We start from the raw sequence: 21,147 nt of genomic DNA, 5'->3' as shown, positions 1-21,147 counted from the left end.
TTTTAGCAAGGCTTGATCAGGCAGCAACTTAATTTTATCAACCGAATCAAAGATTGGAGTTAGGTGGCATAAGAAGTGATTTTTTTCCAGCAATACCTCGACAATCCAGAATTTGTTACAGACTGTGTGAGGAGTTGACAAACGAAGATTGCATGCCCATGCCTCCCATTGGTGATTTGTTTTACTTCAGCAATACCTTGACAGCGAGTATAATTTTTTCTCGATGCAATATTTCAATGGAAAGCCAAATTTCTTTTTTCAGCAATGCCTCGGCGGCAAGCGGAATTTTTTTTCTATAACGATACCTCAATGGAAAGCCAAATTTCTCTTTCAGCAATACCTCAGCGGCGAGCAGAATTTTTTCTTCGACGACACCTCAGCAGAAAAGCCGAATTTCTCTTTCAGCAATACCTCAGCGGTGAGCATAATTTTTTTCTTCAGCAACACCTCATTTCAGCAATACCTCAGCGACAAGCATAATTTTTTTAACGACACCTCAGCAGAAAGTCAAAAATCTTTTATAGCAGTACCTCAGCGGCAAGCAAAATTTTTTTCTTCAACGACACCTCAATGGAAAGCTAAAGATCTTTTTCAGCAATACCTCAGTGGCAAGCAATTTTTTTTTCTTTAACGACACTTCAACGGAAAGCCAAATTTCTCTTTCAACAATACCTCGACAGCTAACAGAAATTTTTTTTTCTTCAACGACACCTCGATGACAAATCAAATTTTTCGGTGATGCCTTAGCGGCAAGTTGAATTTATTTATTTCTTCTAGCCACACCTTGACGATGAACCAGATTCTTCAGTGACGCCTTGGCGGCAAGTTAAATTTATTTATTTCTTCCAGCCACACCTCGACGATGAACCAGATTCTTCAGTAACACCTTGGCGGCAAGTTAAATTTTTTTAGCGACACTTTAATGGTGAACTGAAAATCTTTTCCTTTACAACAACATTCTGGTGACAAAGTAAAATTATTCTTTGCAACTACACTTTGCCGAAAGATCAAATTTTCCTTTGCAATTACAATTTTGGCAACAAACCAAAATTATTGTTTGTGCTACACTTTGTCGACGGATCAAAATTTTCCTTTGCAACTGCAATTCTGGCGACGAACCAAAAATTCTTTTACAATTACAATTCAGTGGCATGCCAAGTTAACAGGGTGTGACGAATCACTTTTGATATCATACGATGAGGACACTTTATCTTCTTTTTTTGGTATGCAGTTTATACTCATATCAAAGAGTTTTTGATTTCTTTTTTTTTTTTTTCTTCAGGTAGACAGTTTATACTCGTGTCAAGGAGCATCAATTTTTTTTTTTTTTTTTCTAGACAGTTTATACTCATATCAAAGAGTTCTTGATTTTTTTTTCAGGTAGACAGTTTAAACTCGTGTCAAGGAGTGTCATTTTTTTATTTATTATTTTTTTTTTGAGACATTTTAAACCCATATCAAGGAGTTCTTGATTTTTTTTTTTTTTTTTTTTTTTTTTCAGGTAGACAGTTTAAACTCGTGTCAAGGAGTGTCATATATTTTTTTTTGAGACGGTTTAAACTCGTACCAAGGAGTTCTTGATTTTTTTTTTTTTTCCCAGGTAGGGAGTTTATACTCATGTCAAGGAGTGTCAATTTTTTTTTTGGGAGATAGTTTAAACTCGTATCAAGGAGTTCTTGATTTTTTTTTTTTTTATTATCAGACAAACAATTTATACTTATATCAAAGAGTGTTATCGACAGTTTATACTCGTATCAGGGAGCACTTCAATGTTAATTATTCTTCAACTTTGCAAGAATCAGACGACAATCCAAGCTTACACTGGAGGGCATGGACTATCTCGTCGTCACTTTGAAGATTTTTTTCTTGGTTTCCTTGACTTAATGCCCCGTGTGATTTTGCACTTTCAGTTGAAGTCATTGTTGTAGCATGGTGCGTTTCTTGATGCAAGTCTCTGAAGATGTTGCTTATAATAAAAGATGAAACTACTTTGTCATCTGAGTTAGGCAGTATATTGTATTCTTCCTCGGACTCACTTCTCTCATCTTCTTGAAGGTTGTCGGGTAGAGCAGGATCATCTTCCTTAGTACCATGATTTTCCATGCTAAGTTCCATGTCGTGGGCTCGACTAACAAGCTCTTCATATGTGCGAGGCTTAATCCCTTGTAGGATGTAAAGAAGCTTCCAGCGCATGCCTTGCATACGTGATTCAACTGCAGAAATTTCATACAAACGATCCTTGCAGTCAAGACTTAGAGCTTGCCAACGGTTGATGTAGTTAACCACGGGTTCACTCTTCATCTATTTTGTGTTTGTAAGCTCCAGCGTACTTACAGTACGACGAATGTTGTAGAAACGGTTGAGAAATTCTCGTTCTATCTGCTCCCAACTGTCAATACCTCTAGCTTTGAGGTCTGTGTACTAATCAAATGCATTCCTTTTGAAGGAACGAACAAATTGCTTGACAAGGAGATCTCCGTTTGTACCAGCATTGCCTCAAGTTTCTACAAAGGGTGCGACATGTTGCTTGGGATTGCCTTTTCCGTCAAACTGTTGAAGCTTTGGAGGTTAATACCCAACCGCAGTGACGAACCCAGAAAATTTTGTGAGAGGGGCGGCTTTTTAATTTGTGGGTACAAAATTATATGATGGGTTCATTTTTGTAATTTTAATAGGGTTTTTTCATAAATTTTAAAGTATAAAATGAAAAACAAAAAAATCAGTGGGGCAAATTATAATTCTAGTGGGGGCATCTTCATAAATTATCAAAATTTGAGTATAAAATGCTAAAAAAAAGAATCCAGTGGGGGCGAATTGTAATTTTAGAGGGGCATTTTCATAAAATTTTAAAAAATTAGGGTATAAAATGAAAATATTAAAAATTCAGGGGCGGCATCTGCCCCCCTGGTCACCTGCTGGGTCCGTGCCTACCCAACCAGCATTTTTAAGATGTCAATTTTTTCTGTGTAAGGCTTTAAATAAATGTGAGCACTTTGAGGAACGCCATTATATTGTTCTCTTATGCAATTCACTATCATGTCTTGAAGTTGTTGGACAGAAAGTGAGGTGACAGAGGTAACTTCAATTATTGGATTAGCGGACATGTCATTCTGATCGTCAATTAGAGTAGTCTCTGGCATGGAATTAGAATGAGGAATTCGGCCTTTACTTGACTCAGCATTGTCGTCACGCAATTTTAACTTTTCTATCAGCGAGGCAATTTTCAGATCTTGCTCCTTGAGAATGTGTTGTAATCTTTCAATTGCACTGGCCATACTCGTCAATTGTTCTTCGTACGAGGTAGTACTCGTTATCATGACTGGCATAGTAACAGAGTCAGAAAAAATCTTTGGCCTTGGGTAGACTAGCCTTGAATTTAAACTTGTGACTGGAACTACCTTAGAGGTTATAGGAACCTTCCTCCTTACACCCAGCGAGGTGAATGCGGTATGAGCTTGAGTTGTTACTTTGATAAATTTGGCGGAATCGACTCTCATCGTATCATGCTATCCTTTGGCAGGAACAGATGCTTTGACCATACTCCACATCATTGAATTTGCAGAGATGTTTGTACCACTTGACGAAGTTACAACCTTCTTGCCACCTTTTGTGGTGGTATTGATGTTGTCCGTTACGATCGCGATGTCCTTGGTGATATTCTTGTTTTTCATCTGAATCTTGTTGAAAACCATAAATTCTGACGATGAAAATTTGTTGAAGATTTGATGTAAGAGAAAGAGATGAGAGGCAGAGGATGTCCCACCGGGCGTGTCAAAAATTTGTACACGCAAATTTCGTAATCTGCAAATAAAGAACAAAATAGGGAAAAAATAACAATTTATTAATTTATGAAATTTCGAGTACAATCCTTTGAGATATTCTTTACAAAAGAAAGAAAATATCATCTGATTCGATCTCCTTTGTTAGTTGGATTCAAGGGCTGTTGGAGCTTGATCTTGAATCAGGTTGTTGACAATCTTATTCAACTATTTGTAGTTGAAGAAGATCGCCAATGATTTCTGATCGAAGGCTGACGAAGCTTGATTTCGAATAGTGTTATGTGGTGATTCGTCAAACTTGTTGAATCACGAAGAAAGAATGGCATGATTTTAATATGCTTGTTGTTCTTTGTTGAATTTGAGGAAGAACGGCACAGCTTTGGATGTGCTTGTTGTTCTTCGTCTTCAGAGAGAATTTGTTGAATTTAGTGAAGAACGGCACGACTTTAATGTGCTTGTTGTTAATCACCGAGGAATTTTGATGAAGAACAGCATGATTTGATGTGATTGTTACTCTTCGCCTTCAGGTTTGGGTGTTGGGAATGAATGTTGGCTGAGCTCTGTATTTCTCTCTGGGATTTTTGGCCTTCTGGATTTCTGAGTTTCTCAATTTCTGGACCTTCTGGATTTCTAAGTCTCTAAATTTCTGGACCTTCTGGATTTCTGAGTCTCTAAATTTCTGGACCTCCCTTCCACCTTCCTTCATGCCTCTATTTATAGGCTTTTTGGATTAATAGGATGATGACACGTGTCCTCTCCTGATAAAGACAAAATCATAACTAGGCCGAACTGGTTATATTATGATAATTATCCTTAAAAATAATTATTCCAAATATCTTTTCATTTAATCATCTGAGCTGGGTTAATAAAATAATTTAAGTGAACCAAGTTTGGGCAATTAAATAATTTAATTAAACATGAGACCTATATTTGATAGGTTAATTTGTCAAAACCAAAGTCCATTAAAATTTTAGTGTCTACAATTACAAAGCCAAGCCAAACCAAAACAAAAAAAAAAAAAAAACCACATTTACAGGGCCGAAACTGTAAAGATTTGGTCGTCGTTCGAGGCCCATCGCCCACCGCTGCGCTAGCCGAGCTTCTCTTGCTCGTCGGCCGTCGTCCGAAGCCCCCTTACTCACCAGCCACAACCGAGCTCTCCATCATTTAAGTCACCTCAGCCGAGGTCGTCGCCCACCGCTGCGCTAATCACGTCGCCGCGAACCGCCATCAGTTCCGTCCTCGCTACCTTACCCGCTGCAATTCCTCATCACAGCCGACCATCGCCGCTGCCGCTCTTTTAGTAGGCGATAAAGGCTTTGGCAATGGACTGACGAATGGCGTAGATCTAGGAGGTTTGACCATCGCCTTTGTCTCTGATACTCATGTCGACGCCGGCAAAGCGGTGACGGCCCATGAGGAAGATGGACTTGTACGCCTTGTAGTGAAGGATCTCTGGCTCCACCAACTTGATGGGGCATTAGCTCTCTCTCTCTCTCTCTCTCTCTCTCTCTCTTTCTCTGTGCAGAAAAATAAGGGCCCAAAATAAAAAGAGGTCGCTATGGTTAATTTAGGGTAATGTTATCTTTTGGCTTTTCTGGCACGCTATATTGTTAGTTCAAGAGGGTTAAATGCAGCAATTTGTTAGTTCAATGGGGTTTTATGTAGTTCGAGGAGGTTAGTTGCAAAACCCCAATAGTTCGGGGGTTTTTTTTTTGCACTTTTTCCTAAAAAGAATAATAAAGACAGAAAATTGTGTGGTTTAGGTGTTTTAGTTAATGAAAGATAATCTTTAGTATTGTATAGAGATATTTAAGTAATTATACAATTTTTTTTAACAAAGTAATTATACAATATAGGTGGGTTAAGATGGTTAAGGTTGGGCACGGTATGAAATGATAAACATGTGTTAATTGAAAGACAAAGCACATGTTACTACGTAGGATAGTAGAGTTACTGGGTCAACTCAGGTACAACTTAGTTTATACTCTTAAGTTATATAATTCTTTTAAACAAAAATTATGCTCTATCGCTCGTTCTTGTTCTCATTCTCACTCTACTTGACTTAAAAAATATTGCTTTCGAACTCCTGTTATCGAATTCGCTCACACTCTAAGACTTTGTAGTATAATATATATATAGAAAGAATTGTAGTTAAGTGAAATTCTTTTTAAGGTATATTACGCTGCAACTTTTATTACTTTAACCTCTGTAAAATTCGTTTTATCTAAAATGATTTTCGATTTGAGTGTAAAAAGTCAATAATATTCTTATATTATAATAATATACTACAGAGTATATTATATATTATAGAAGGAAAAGGAAAATTTGTCATTTTATAAAAATATGGTCGAGAGATATGTCGAAAAAAAAAATGTTAGGAGTGATATTGGAGAGCGCATGTGGGCTGCTCAACCCAAATGATAAATTACGCTCCTAGTCCTGTGAAAAATCAAATTGGGTAAGAATGGGCCGCATAAATTAACTCCTAGTAGGCCTCTAACCTCTAGACTGGAGGGTCCATTATATATCCATATTGGGCTTTTGTTTCTCATGGGCCAAGTGACAGATATATTGTGACCTTGGACACAAAATTGGGTTATGGGATGAGAGATTATAAAGTACCCATATTGGGCTTTTGGATGTTTACGGGCTAGGCAAATTATATATGAACTTCTGAGAGCCCTGTGGGCCCACAAAACTTGGTTAAGTCGAAAATTATAGGTTTAGATCAGGCCAATATGCTCTTGTTGTTTCTTTTAAATACCATTACATATTCTAAAAGGTTAAAACTTTCAAGAAGAATGTAGCTGTCAGTGGATGACGAGGCTCCAGTTGATGCAGGTCCGGAGAGGGTGATATTGTTTTCGATTTCAAACCCGTGACCTCCAGACGATTTCGTTTAGTCAGCACAATTGGTCTGTTGTAAGGATTTCGATTTCAAACCCGTGACCTCCAGACGATTTCGTTTAGCCAGCACAATTGGTCTGTTGTAAGGATTTGAGAATGATTATATATATATGATCTAGTAATAAGTCTTGTGATCATGATTTTAGGAAAATTAGTACCCAGGAGCACATGACAAGGCTCAAGAGATCTTTACCTGATGGAAAAATTAGTACTCAAGAGCACATGACAAGGCATTCCTAGGGAATGGAAGGTGTCTCTCGTTGACTCTTCCTCACTTTTTGTTTGGTTGGCTAACTTGGACGAAATGGATAATAGAAACAATAGATAATTTCACTCATTTTTTTGTTTGATTAGAAGGAAGGAAAAGAGAGTTTTTATATTATTTTTACCAATATACCTTCATTAATGCAATAGGGCTTAACAAGCAAACTTTTGAAAAAGTTAAAAATGTAAATTAAGTTGTTGATTGTAGGAAGAATCTTTCTTTTTCTCCCTTATTTCCCTCAATTTTGGCCGAATATGAAAATACAAATGGAGGGATGCTTTATAGCACCTTGTTTCTTTTCTATCTTCCAATCCTTCCAACCAAACATGAAACAGTTATTTTATATCTCCTCCCATCCATTCCTCTCCAATCCTTTCTTCCAACCAAACATGCCATTAGTACCCAAACAAGTTGTTGATCGTAGGAAGAATTTTTGTCAGTAGAAGGTGAAGTGCACTACAAGGCTGAGAGAGAGAGAGGACCACAAAACTCCATTACTTTGATGCTAAGCTAATCAAACAAACACTTTGTTATTTTTACGGTTAAAAATGGGCTCTCGTGAGTGGGTGGGCATATGCACCACTAGTGTCGTCACGCGTGGTGGGGGGTCACATAGATTGCTGACTGTGTCCCCTCCTTATATATATATATATATATATATATATGCTGACAACGTGACTTAAAAAGAGTTTGTCCTCGGTGCAAGTATATGTTGACCGGTGGTGAGGTGAGGAGAAGCTAGGGTTGGGTAAATTAGTCATGCAACTCTCACATGTGCCTTTTTTTTATTATTTTTTTTCTTATGAGAAATAGAGCTTATACCACCTATATGAGATGACCGTGCCCCTATTTTAAGGGCGTTATCACGCCAAACAAATAAGCATTCTATTGATAATTCACAACCTAAAGTTCTTGTTGGACATCGTCTACTAGAGTTCTCGTAGCATTATTCATTTGACTAGTTTAGGTGGGATTCAATGTGAGTGTTCGGACTTATACTCTGAATTGGACCAAACCATAGTCTAATTTAAACATACGAGGACGGGTAAGAAGAAAAATAAGTAGAAGTACATGATTTTTGTTATTAATTGATATGAGAATTATTGAGAAAAAATTTACAAGAGGAGAGAGATTATCTTTTTTATTATTGACTAAGAATCCTTTATTAACCTAAAAAAAATTAATAAATCATACCAATGTGAAGATCAGATCGAATCAAAAATAACTTTTTTACTTGGATTAAATACGTGAGTATATTATAAATTCTTATTAAAATTGTAGTTCCATTATAAGCTTTGATATCACGGGTTCCAAATCAGTCTCACCACTTCGAGATAAAACTGTGTGGTGGATCAAACTATACTCACTCCCAATGATTTTGGATCATTGCTCGATAAAAAGCCAAGATTATAGTTTGAACTTGAACGTGCCGAAGTTCCAGTTGGGCCCACAAATCGATTGCCCGTGAAGTGGGTCGGTATTTTTTATTTATTTATTTTTAAAAAATAAATAAATTCACGAGTGGGTCGGTAATGGTGCGGGGAAAAGGCGCTCACGAGATTGAATTTGGAAAATCCAAAAAAACTCAGGCGAAGGGTCCCACAAATACCTTTCAAACTGAAACGACCGATGTGGGACCCACAAAGCAATGACCCCACCATTCACAGACCCACAGTTTCTGCTGCTGTCATGCTACTGTTGTTTAAATCTCAGTTGTATTACCATGATAATTAAGATTCGTAATGAGAATGGTTACTTTTGATGTCCTATAAATACTAAACTGATCTCCAAACAAATTCCATATCACATTCTCAACAATGGGTTCCAAAATGCTGCAAGTAAGACCATGTCCATCATACATTCCCACTTACTTTCCACCGTTTTCTCACCAACCAAACACAGAACCACACCATCATCTATTTCCTTGATTTGGTCAACAAACCAGTCTTTAGATTCTTAATCTCAACATATAAATATACCTTTTGATTATTAACTTTTTTTGTTTTGTTTTGTTTTGTTTGATCTTACTGCAGATTGTTTGGGGAGTTGTGGTGGTGTTGGGAGTGGTTAGTAGTTTAGGAGGAGTTGAGTGCAGAAAAAAAAGTACGAGGGTTGAAGAGTCATTGGAGTACTCAGCTATAAGCTGCAGAGCTCACAGTGCATCGATATCAGATTTCGGTGGAGTTGGAGATGGAAAGACTTCAAACACAAAGGCTTTTAGGGATGCCATCAATCAGTTGAGCCAGTATGGATCAGACGGTGGTGCTCAGCTGTTCGTTCCTGCCGGAAAATGGCTCACGGGGAGCTTCAACCTCACTAGCCATTTCACTCTCTACCTCCACAAAGATGCTGTTCTTCTGGCTTCCCAGGTACAATCTTTGTTACTGTGTGTTTGTGCGTGTGTGTTTAAGTGTTTGAATTCTAACATTTTTATACTGGAATAGTTTGTACCCCCTCGTCCCATAATAATTATCTATTTCAAAAATTTTGATTTAATGTCACTTTTTATTTTTATTTTTGAGTCATTTGAGATATTCTTAATCATATTCACTTTTTATACTTATATATTACATATATCCCATATTAGATGTCTATTTCAGTAATTTTGATTTACAAAAATTGTGATTCAAAATTTTTAATTAAGACGACAACTAATATAAGACGGAGGAAGTATATATTTTGGAATGAGGGAGGGTTTTTGCGCAACGGTCAGATTGTTCCATCTTGACCTGAAATATTTTTCAAATTAGGCCTACTTTAAGCCTAAGTTAGGCCTAAAATATTAACAGAAAGTTTATTCTCTTAAATATGTTTCAGGTGGGACTGGTGTTTTTCACTTAATATAAGTCTAAGGAAATAAAAGCATTTGAAATAGTATTTTAGGTCTAATTTATTAGGCAGAATAGCATTCTTTTTGCTATTATGTTAAGGACTCTCTTTATTCTATAAAAGTAATGGTAAAAGCCTAGCTAAAAGATGAAAAAGGAATAAATTGATCTTTGCTCATCGCAAGGGTTAAAGAACCAGTAGCATCTAGGTAACTCGGATGTCATGTCATCACGTGTCTATCTTATGTTATTACATTATTTATGCAATAACTCACATTGTTTACGTAACAACTTCACATTACTTATGCAACAATTACATTTTATCATGCACCAACAACTTTTTCATGTATCTGTTACACGTTTTGCACTAGGGCAACGCTCTACTTTGTAGTGCAACAGCCTCATGACGAAGTGCATGAAATAACGATGCAGTTGTTGCATAAATGATGTGAAGTTGTTATACAATCGATGCAAATTATCGCATAAACAGAGTAAAAAAGATAAAAGCACAAGACGCAACACAAGATGAAACGTCTTGGTAAAGGATAGGCCAACAAGAAAATATTTTACTGAAGAAATCTATAAAAACAAATTGGAAGAGGCCAACAAGAACTGTGCTACAAACCTTGAGTTGATACCCATTGCAGATTGAGCCAAAAAAAATTTGACAACCCAATATTTTGCCTCAACTATCTTTGTATTTTCCACTCAGAAACTCATATTCCCAACAACTAATTATATATATATATATATATATATATATATAGTGTCTGTTTATAGACTTCCCATTCTAAGGTGCATGATGCTGTGTCCCAATTTCCAAGTGGTCTCTGCACAGAGAAATTTTTGAGTGGTTTCGGGATCATTATTCATGTCAATCACCATTGACTACATAAATAAAAAATCGAATAAAGTTTATACATTTATGACACAATTATTTACATGTCCAATAATTATTAGTCCGAAATTATATAATAACTTCTTGTTTCATGGCGAATGCCCAAGATACTTTTATGAAGAGATACCAATTAGATTTAATGTAATATTATCAAACTTTATTATCATAATGAAATTAACAGCACTTACTCATCTTTTCTCTCAAAAAATTATGAGGTCTAGTACCGTAACTTCACATGGTGTGTTTAGAGCAAATGGACTAATATATTAAGTAAGTGGTACAGGACATAGGGGAGTGGGCTGTTATTAATCCATTGCCATCCTACGGCCGAGGAAGGGATGCCAATGGAGGAAGGTACATCAGTCTCATCTTTGGAACAAACCTAACTGACGTTGTTATTACAGGTAATTTTAACCATCACATTAACACCAATTTCAAATTTTTACTCATCTTTTATGTTTGTTGAAATTGCATTGAGAAACAAATTCTACACGCGTAGACCATTCAATTCCGCGTTTATTACTTTGACGATTCTAAAATAGTCCCTTTTGATATCAGGAGACAACGGGACGATAGACGGGCAGGGTGCATTCTGGTGGCAGCAATTCCACGGTAAAAAACTGAAGTACACCCGGCCGTATCTGATTGAAATCATGCACTCTGACACTATTCAGATCTCAAATCTAACGCTTGTGAACTCCCCATCATGGAATGTTCATCCTGTTTACAGCAGGTAATTTGCTCTCTCACTCTCTACCTCAAATTTCATATCACCTTGTGCTAAAATTTTTTGTACATATCAATTGCAGCAACATTCTTGTGCAAAGCATTACAATCCTAGCTCCAATAACGTCTCCAAACACTGATGGAATCAATCCAGGTTCAGAACCACTTGATCAACTTACTTTAGTTTTTTCAACGGCTATGATCATTTGAGGACTAATTTTGATTATGCTTTCCTTTCATGATCAGATTCATGCACAAATACAAAAATTGAGGACTGTTACATTGTCTCTGGAGATGATTGTGTGGCTGTTAAAAGTGGTTGGGATGAGTATGGCATAGCATATGGCATGCCAACCAAACAGTTGATGATCAGACGGCTCACATGCATTTCACCATACAGCGCCGCGATCGCGTTGGGAAGTGAGATGTCAGGTGGGATCCAAGATGTCCGGGCTGAAGAAATCGTAGCCATTCATACAGAATCAGGGGTCAGGATCAAGACAGCCGTGGGACGAGGAGGGTACGTGAAGGACATATACGTTAGAGGTATGAGCTTGCAAACCATGAAATGGGTATTCTGGATGACTGGCAACTATGGATCACACCCGGACACCCATTACGACCCCAAGGCAATACCGGTGATTGAAGGGATCAATTACAGGGATGTGGTGGCGGAGAATGTGACAATGGCAGCCCGGTTGGAGGGAATTGCCGGTAATCCATTTACCGGCATCTGCATTTCCAATGTGACAATTGGGATGGCAAAGAAAGCGAAGAAGGTGCCCTGGACATGCACTGATGTTGCCGGGATCACAAGTGGCGTGGCACCTCCACCGTGTGATATGTTGCACGATCAAGGTCCCGAGAAAATTAGAATGTGTGATTTTCCAGCTGATAATCTACCAATTGATACCAAGGAGGTTAAGAGATGTTCATATAGGATGAATTACTCGTCTTGAAATTCCGTCAATTAGGACTAGCTATGAATTCTGAGTTAAGAGCCTGTGTAGTAGCTTGTAGATTATGCTTCAACTCTGTTTCTCAGATGATGCTGTGTTAGACATGTACTAAAGCCGTACAATATTGTTGCCCTAGGAAGATCATAAAATTCTGAATAGTGCAGCAGCAGTTCACATATAATTATATACATCCACATATATATATATATATATATATATATATATTGAGCCAACCAAATCTATATAACCAAGAGTAGCCAAATGTATTCAATAAAAGTAGCATTAAGCAAGCTTTATGATAGTCACAAATATGAATAAAAATGATGAGAATAGTTTTCAAAATCCAGGCAATTCTGCATATTCATACTTCCTATTTCAGAATTACGTAAATTATGGAATTTTCACATTCAATTCCACGTAAAGGTTTGGTTAGCATTCATACTGAAGATGGTACACGAACACCAGAAACATCAATATTGAAACAAAACTCAAAGTCCAAGTTCTACCACCCAAATAGGAAAAAGACTACACGGGCAAGAACTGACATCTGTTATACGTTCTGCCGAATAATAACCCTTGAGTGCAGTTCTGCTTCAGCCCCTTCATACATCATCTCAATATTACATAACTACAAGAACGGAAACAGAAGTTGGATGAACTCTTAAACAATTTTTTGTATCCCAAGCATTTACACTGGATTTATTTATCCTTTCCCCGGAATATCATTGAGGGTTAACGACAGTATTCTAGGGAATCAAGTCCAATATCTACTGTATCATCGCATAATCACATGTTCTTAATGGGTTGGAATCGTTGGATCGGGGTTGAATCTTACAGACTCCCTCCAGATGAGCTCCTTGATATTCTCTTCAGTGAATGATGGCTGCTCAAAATCAAAATTGAAAGGCCTAAGGCAAACAGGCTCCTCGTTGATGTCATGAAGAGGTGCCAAGTATGGGTGGCACAACGCCTCATCAACTGCAAGCAACCAGGGAAAGAAGTCATCAAGATCATTAATGACCATAGCTCAGTCAATAGCATTGACAATTTATAAAACGGTTAGGAGAGTGAATAATTTACATGTTACGTAAACATGCGTATTTCTCGTATCATCAAAATCTCATAAATTACTTTAACATGGCAAAATTCTTTATTAAAGGTAAAAAGCTACGATGACAATAAATGGTACTGCTCATTGCAACTAAATTATGTGAAGGCAGAACTCAAAAGCAGACTAGGATTACAATATACCTGTAACGCGCCTGTTTGGATCAAAGATGAGCATTTTTTCCAGCAAATCCACAGCTCCAGTAGACATATTGGGAAATCTAGCAGAAAATTGTTGCCTTGGGTACTGTGGAAGCTGTCTAACGTATCTTCGGGCGTTATCACTCCGAAGAAACCCAAGACTGGCATCATCAGGTGAACCTATGAGCTTTTGAAAACAAAAAAGAAAATAAGGCACACGTTGTCAAACTCAACGTTGAACCAAGTTCTAAAGAAAAACAACACCAGACCATTGGCCTGAGTGGTATAACATCTCCTCCCCACAGGGGTGGTGAGGGGTTTGAGCCCCGACTGGGACAAAATTGTGTGGGTGTGCGTGGGTTGTTTACCTAACCTAAAAATAAATAATAACTAAAAATGGAACAGCAAATTTGGTAAATTTAATTTTGTACTTTGTGAGGCACAGGTCATTTCAGTTTTAAAAAGTTTCCAAGTCATTTTCAGAAGAAGAGAAATAGAGAGGAACACATTGTTCTCCTACCCTCTATTTTGGTCTCCATAGATCAAGTTGGCACCCTGTTATATATTAGAATGTAAAAATTTTTAATTTCCCTTGTGACCACAGGATCAGTCTCTTAAAAATCTCCCAATTATAGCTCAATGTCTAGCAGATTAAAAAAATCAGGTCATGCAATGTCCATAAACTTGGTAATAAGAAATAAATCTAAATATTGCACTGAGTAAAGAAGTAAAGGATCTGAGTAAAGAAGTAAAGGACTACTCTGACTCTTGCTCTCAGAGATAGGTGAATCATGCCAGTAAGATTAACAGCCATGGCGAAAAAGGTATGTAAATGTCAACTGACCTAGGATGACAAAAACTTATACAAAAATTATCAAGTTCATTGATAAAGGTGAGAATGAATTCACTCAGAATACCAAAAAACCATACCTCTGTAATAAGTCTCAGCTGATGAACATAATCCCTGCCAGGAAACAGGGGCTCTCTAGTCATGATTTCACCAAGTATGCAACCTACTGACCAGATGTCAATTGCTGCAGTGTACTCCGAACAATTAAGGAGCAATTCTGGTGCCCGGTACCATCGAGTAACAACATACTCAGTCATAAAATCTGTTTCAGATGTTGTTCTTGCAAGCCCGAAGTCTGCAATCTTCAGGTCACAATTCGCATTAAGGAGCAAATTGCTGGGTTTTAGATCACGATGCAAGACATTTGCAGAATGAACATATTTGAGTCCTCGTAATATTTGATAAAGAAAGTACTGCATAAGTAGCAGAGAAGAATCAATCACATGTGCAATGTTGATCCAGTACAAGTTAGTCTCATAAGACTACATTATCCAAGTTGGGTTATCTATGCTCATGAAAATCATTTGGTAAACTCAAGATAGATAAAACTTGTGAACAGGAATTCTTCACATGGGTAGGTCGTAGGTGACATGGAGGAAGTTGATACCTTTACAGGATGGAGTAAATCATTGAAGAAAAATATTGAAAATAAAGTAACTTTAATTGTTCTTTTTTTTAGTATCACTGTAAAATTGTTCCCAGAAATTAAAAGACCTTATGCAATATTTCAGTTCTCAGTTATATACCTCACCCAAACTCAATGGACCTTTGTTGTTTTGCTGTTGGAGCCCATTTTTGTCCCTATCCTCCAACTCCATGAATACCATGATTTTCATTATCATGAATAAAGAATAAATAGCTGAAATCCTTACTGTACCGGGCTTATCAGTTCACTTATATTGAATTCCCTTACTGGTCACTGTGGAATGGTATCATTACAAATTTAAATCATCATTAATCAGTTGGAGCACAAGAAAGTGCTAGATGGTTCCGAACTTTCTAGTAATTATAGCTAATATACTGTACTAGGCCATCAGTTCACTTGCATTGAATTCCCTCACTGGTCACTGTTGTAACAGTATTGTCAAATTTGAAACATCATTAATCAGTGAGAGCCATATCAACTGCTGGATGATTCTGAATTTTCTGGTAATTAAAAGCTTATAGCTGATATACCTAATCTTGCACGTGCTACATACCCAGTTTGCAGAATATTTACAGTGCCTACTACAATCAATTATCAACAAATTGAATATGAAAATTTGAAGCCCTCAACTTGTAGAGAACTGTAGTTGTTCGTTGCTGGTAAAATGCTAGAGAAGCTTAAATGCTAAACCTTGACATTTAAGACAAGGAAAGCTACAATTAAGAGTTTCCAGCATCATCTAAGGTAATCACATATTCTTCATCTCTCTTCTTGTAAGCGTAGCTTCCATAGTTCCATATTACCATTGTAAGGCAAAAGGAAAAAAGAAAAAGAAAAAGAAAATTGATAAGAATAATCGCCGCAAACCCCAATATGAAAAGGATGCAGCTGAACAAGGATGACTGGGTAACATTAACATAGATTATTGCAAGATCCTAAAATCCAGGTTTTTTTTTAATCAATATAGCATTAAAGAGAAGAGCATCCAAAGTACTTCATTGTAGTGAGGTAACAAATATAAATTCTTATATGTGTATGCTACGAGAAAGTGAGGCCAAACCCGGCAATGATCATCAGCCAATGGTTGGTTAGAGCGGATTATCTGATGAAGATCAGTATCCATTAATTCATAAACAATGTAGACATCGTTGAAAGTTTCCTTCTGTGGAGGCCGTATAATGTCTTTGAGCGCAACAACCTGTGTTGGAGAAAATATTTGAGCAGTAAGGATGTGATTTTACCAAAACAAAAAACTTGAAAATCTTTTAAATTTCAAACTAAACAGCAAAATGAAGGCAAAGAAGCACAAAAATAAGCCCGTCTGAAGAATCCGGAAGCAATTCTACTGAAGATACTGTAAATGATGAAACAATCTCAAAAGACGGGTTAAATTTTCAAATTCATTTTTGGTAAGTTTTCTCTACTTCTGGCTATCTCAATAATGAAATTCATCCGAGGCCCAAGGGTAGTGACTTTAACTCTTAAGAGCCATAATCCATGCAAGAGGGTGAGACTTGGCGGAACCGTAAGGTTGCTCCATTGTGACCTAAAGGTCACGGGTTCGAAACAGGAAACAATCTCTCTGCATGATGAGGTCATTGTGACCTAGAGGGCTAGCCCTTTGCCCTAATCCATGCAACTTAGGTAGCAATAGGCAGATCATTCCATGGAATGAATCTTTGCTATATCATGAATCTTTTTTTTTTTTTGATAAGTTGCTATATCATGAATCTCAAGCGCTCCATTGCATTTCTTACACGTTGATGAACATGGGATTATTTCTTTTCAGTTCAGCGACCATGTCTTTCCTTTTATTGGCTAAAAGTCAATGTGGGGAAGAGGTGTTGAACCAGAAACCACTTCCAAAAGATGCAAGAAAGGCAACCATGTCCCCATAAGTCCGGTAAAAAATTCCTACAAGCAAACACCCAGATACAATTTTCTTAATATATAATTAACATAAATTTAGATGTATTATATTTTTTATAGGAGTCGTGGAGACACTCTAGATCTGGAGGGTTCTTATGATTGCCTCTCTCACTAATGCTCCAGCTTCAATACCAGTTTCTGGTCACACAGGTTTTAAACAAGCGGGCATATTTACATTAAAAATAACTCAAAATATTGTTTCTTCCTGTCGGTTCAGTCTATGCAGATGCAGATTTCTTAGCTCTAGAATATGCAGACGCTATAAAGAGGAACAAAAAAGGGGAGAGATAGAAAAAGAGTACGAGTTCCGTTGTCTTTTCCTTGATCGAAGAATCAAAAATACTATTTTCTCCACAGCATCCAGTGATCTTTGGGTAGTAGGAAAGACTCCTTAATTTATGGAAGCTTCTTAATGGAAATGAAATAACCAGGTTATTAATGAAAAAAACAAAAAAGTGTTTTCATTCTGAGTCAAGTGAATGAACTGTCAGTAACTTGCATGAGAGTTAGTTTGACAGGTTTAATTATTGTAGGAGACTTTGAGATGTTAGCGAATAGGGGTTACTTCTTATAGAAAGTATCTTCCATGTGGTCCAAGCAGTGACCCTTTCATAAAAAGATCCATGCTGAAAATTGTTCTCTTATCGGAAGAACAAGTGGCATACATACAAATTTACATATCTAAGTTGGTGCCCAAATTACAAATGGACTAACCACACTCCTCCTTCGAACAAAAGACAACAGATAACCACTGCAAAATCACATGGTAAAGTGATTAACATTTACCGATCAAAAACATGCCATGGACAGAGGAGAGACAAAAAATGGAAGATTACTTAATGTGGGAAGTACAAGCCAAGTCCAGAGCAGTGTAGCTTTTTGCCCAAAAATAAATGAATGCATAAACAGATACAATTTAAATAAATGCAAAGAGTAATTGGAGACTGTATCCCAATTGGTTAATTTAGCAGTTCAAAAGTAGGGTTTTAGAGTTTTTTGAGATTTCTAAAAGAGATACCTCATTGAAAATAGAAAAGCATCACACTTCAGCATATTCTGTAATTTTAGGGAAAAAGCTAAGATATTACTAAAGGTTGCATTTGGAGTTCTACATTGCCTGGAATGTGAAGTTAACCAATTTTTCAACCTTTATATTTAACATGTCTTCACGTATATGACCTTCAATCCACCCAATTCCACTCTTGCATGAAAGCAATTCAGCCATTGCAGAACACAAGCTACAAAATATGAACAAGCCATTGCATACTAAGCCAAGCAGAAAGTCAAGATATGGCTTCCATTACTAATAAGCATCTTATACTTTATCCACGATCGCCTGTGTCTGCATTAACATGCATACTTTCTAATACTGCAGACAGGCGAGTTCATATAAATTGATTATTTCATGTGCACGAGTTTTTTTTCCCACTGAGAGGTCAATATTACCTGACAAGCATATATTCTGATTGATAAATTTCCTATCAAAAAATATGAAAATTCACTATCATTGATCAAAATCATGATTCATTACAAAAAAGCACAAGGAACCAGGAAGATGTTGTAGCATATAAAACCAAGTTGATATATGACATACTGAGCTTATGAAGTTAACTGGACTTACATTTTCATGATCCATGTGGCGAAGAAGCTTGATTTCTCGTAGTGTCCTTTTGGCATCTATTCTGTTGTCAAACGCATTACCAATTTTTTTAATGGCAACTTCCTCACGTGTCTCAGAGTTCACAGCAGCACTGAACCAAATGAAAAAATCACATTTTTCCTTCACATTGTTGATAAAACACAGAAAGTAGGTTAAATGGATGAAGAGGTGTAATTTTTATTAGACATCTTGAAATACCATATTATCGAAAGCTAAATTTCTTGTAATTTGAACACTCAAAGTCACTAGCAATTCTCAAGTCATAAGAACCCAATAAATTCAAAAGGTTCCAACACTCAATACGTAAAAATGGTATTTTTAAACGCTTAACTAGTAAACATAAATTGGACAATTAACTGGGCCCTTCATACTTACAGTTTGATAATGCATAACTTACTGATGCACAAGAACACGTTTCAAACTATAGCAAATTAAATTTTGAATTCGCTATCATAAATTCACACACAGGCATATGTGTTCCATACAGACAGCGATGTCCCCATTTCCGGAAATTGTAAAGTAAACACAGTAGTACACCCGTAACTATGTGCATGTGCAACACTTCTTTCCATGTCAATGGTAGATTGTTCTCCATGTAGTGCGGATAGAGCAGATATAGGCTGGGGGAAGCTAACATTTAATAAGACTCACATGCAGGCATATGTGTTCCATACAGACAACAGTGTCCCCATTTCCGGAAATTATAGACACACTAGTACACCCGTAACTATGTGCATGTGCAACACTTATTTCCATGTCAATGATATATTGTTTGCCATGTATGGAAATTGTAGTGCAGATAGAGCAGATATAGGCTGGGGGAAGCTAACATTTAATAAGACTCACATGCAGGCATATGTGTTCCATACAGACAACGGTGTCCCCATTTCCGGAAATTGTAGACACACTAGTACACCCGTAACTATGTGCATGTGCAACACTTATTTCCATGTCAATGGTATATTGTTTGCCATGTATGAAAATGTAGTGCAGATAGAGCAGACATAGGCAGGGGGAAGCTAACATTTAATAAGACTTGCTTCAACAACTTAACGTCTTGTGAAATAAGAACATTAGAAAAATAGTGCACAATAAATTAAACTGTATAAAATCAAACAATTACGCATTAAAAAAAACATTAAGCAAATAATATGTGCCATTGCCAAAACAAGGAACTCAAGTTTGATTGCTATTATATGTTTATTTCCTTTTTTAGTTTTTACTCTTTTTGAACTGGTCGATCGACATAGTATTATCATTAACAGGCATCAATAAGTGATCCAATTTATTAATTCAGCCCCACAAAACAACACAACTATCATCTATTGACTTCTATCAAAAATAAATCCAACGAGAAAGAAACTCAAAATAATTCCAAAAGGAATGGCTGTGCTCAAAGCAATTTAGCTAACCTTGGATCACATGAGTATGTCCAGAGGACTAAAATGAACCCCAAACTTCCATTTCCTGAAAGAACTCTCAAAGAAAACCGCCAAATAAATTTGTTCTCACTTCAATACTCACATTCTCAATCACAGTGGATTCAAATTCTAAGCAAAACATCTATCGAAAAGAATAAGAAAATTTCAACTCAAATCAAACACGATCTTCAAATTCTTCACAACCTACTTGAATCCCAAGCCAATCCAACAACAATCTCAATCTCCATAAAATGTAAACAACAGAATTAACGCATTCATATACATATAAAGAATAATCATGGGCTTGAAGAGAAGATCGGAAGTTCTTACCAAACCATGCCGTAAGCGCCGCGACCGACGGGACGAATGGGCACGTATTTTCTAGAAACTTCGAAGAGGTTACCGTACACATTGTACTGTACGTATCGTCCACCGTGAGTGGGGTCTCCTCTGAAATTAGTATCCACTGGAGCAGAGCTCGATTCCATATCCGATGAGTCCGCAAAAACCCTAGAAATTTGGGCTGAAGATGGCGGAGGCTGTGGCGCTAAATTGGCGGAGGGTCTGAAGAGAAGGCGAGGTTTGTAGCTACTACTATTCTACAGAACATTGACATTTCTTTGGTCTTTGGTCGTTGGGACGACTTAATTTTCTTGAGAGAGAAAGCGCGTGCGTGGTTGTGTGAACGAACTTTAAATGGGAGTGGGGCTTTTGAACTGGAAATGATACGATTACTCGTGAATTGGATTCACCTTTTTTGGTTGCTTTTCTATCTTTGTGAGGATGTGTAAGGTGTGTATTCATGAATATTGAGAATGATGGTCCCTCAATCGACACCGTACCTCGGAGGATAATAGATCAGGGAGGTAGAACTTCTAATTATCAACTATTTTGCTACTTAAAAAAAAAAAAAAAAAAAAAAAAAAAAAACTATTTTGCTACTAAATCAGTTAGGAAATATGTAGCACAGGGATTACGAAATGACTGCGATATGATATATCAACAGGTAAAATTTTACTAAAAAGGTA

General features: G+C 36.9%; 2 protein-coding genes across 3 annotated transcripts; one reads left to right on the top strand and one right to left on the bottom strand.

Moving 5' to 3' along the window:
• The first annotated feature begins 8,709 nt into the window (after positions 1-8,709).
• On the top strand, positions 8,710-12,546 carry LOC132298977 (probable polygalacturonase). Its single transcript, XM_059795381.1, has 6 exons — positions 8,710-8,792; positions 8,988-9,323; positions 10,964-11,084; positions 11,239-11,413; positions 11,490-11,560; positions 11,653-12,546. Exons 1-6 carry the CDS (start codon positions 8,772-8,774, stop codon positions 12,363-12,365), a joined length of 1,437 nt encoding a protein of 478 aa, XP_059651364.1. The 5' UTR covers positions 8,710-8,771; the 3' UTR covers positions 12,366-12,546.
• Positions 12,547-12,813: 267 nt separating this feature from the next.
• On the bottom strand, positions 12,814-20,833 carry LOC132298978 (mitogen-activated protein kinase 4). 2 transcript variants are annotated; one of them, XM_059795382.1, is made up of 6 exons: positions 20,450-20,833; positions 18,660-18,789; positions 16,170-16,307; positions 14,544-14,876; positions 13,617-13,800; positions 12,814-13,343 (listed from the first exon to the last, which is right to left on the bottom strand). In XM_059795382.1, the coding sequence occupies exons 1-6, from the start codon at positions 20,605-20,607 to the stop codon at positions 13,162-13,164; spliced, it is 1,125 nt and encodes a 374-aa protein (XP_059651365.1). In that variant the 5' UTR covers positions 20,608-20,833; the 3' UTR covers positions 12,814-13,161. The 2 variants fall into 2 exon arrangements, with proteins under 2 accessions (XP_059651365.1, XP_059651366.1); XM_059795383.1 differs by lacking the exon at positions 20,450-20,833 and adding an exon at positions 20,111-20,421.
• Between the last annotated feature and the right edge of the window lie 314 nt (positions 20,834-21,147).

The sequence above is a fragment of the Cornus florida genome, unplaced genomic scaffold, assembly GCF_030987335.1.
Source record: "Cornus florida cultivar Cherokee Brave unplaced genomic scaffold, ASM3098733v1 CherokeeBrave_3.0.0_Hap2_Chr03, whole genome shotgun sequence".
Taxonomy (NCBI): Eukaryota; Viridiplantae; Streptophyta; class Magnoliopsida; order Cornales; family Cornaceae; genus Cornus; species Cornus florida.
Note: the sequence above shows the minus strand (reverse complement) of the source record. Positions and strands in the feature narration are given on the sequence as shown.

Excerpts from the sequence above, each read along its gene's own strand:
- LOC132298977 (XM_059795381.1), top strand. The coding sequence starts at position 8,772 with ATGGGTTCCAAAATGCTGCAA. Across the intron at positions 11,085-11,238 it reads AACTGACGTTGTTATTACAG|GAGACAACGGGACGATAGAC; the intron begins GTAATTTTAACC and ends TTTTGATATCAG. Across the intron at positions 11,561-11,652 it reads CACTGATGGAATCAATCCAG|ATTCATGCACAAATACAAAA; the intron begins GTTCAGAACCAC and ends TTTCATGATCAG.
- LOC132298978 (XM_059795382.1), bottom strand. The coding sequence starts at position 20,607 with ATGGAATCGAGCTCTGCTCCAGTGGATACTAATTTCAGAGGAGACCCC. Across the intron at positions 13,801-14,543 it reads AGCTGAGACTTATTACAGAG|CTCATAGGTTCACCTGATGA; the intron begins GTATGGTTTTTT and ends TGTTTTCAAAAG. Across the intron at positions 13,344-13,616 it reads TCCAAACAGGCGCGTTACAG|TTGATGAGGCGTTGTGCCAC; the intron begins GTATATTGTAAT and ends GGTTGCTTGCAG.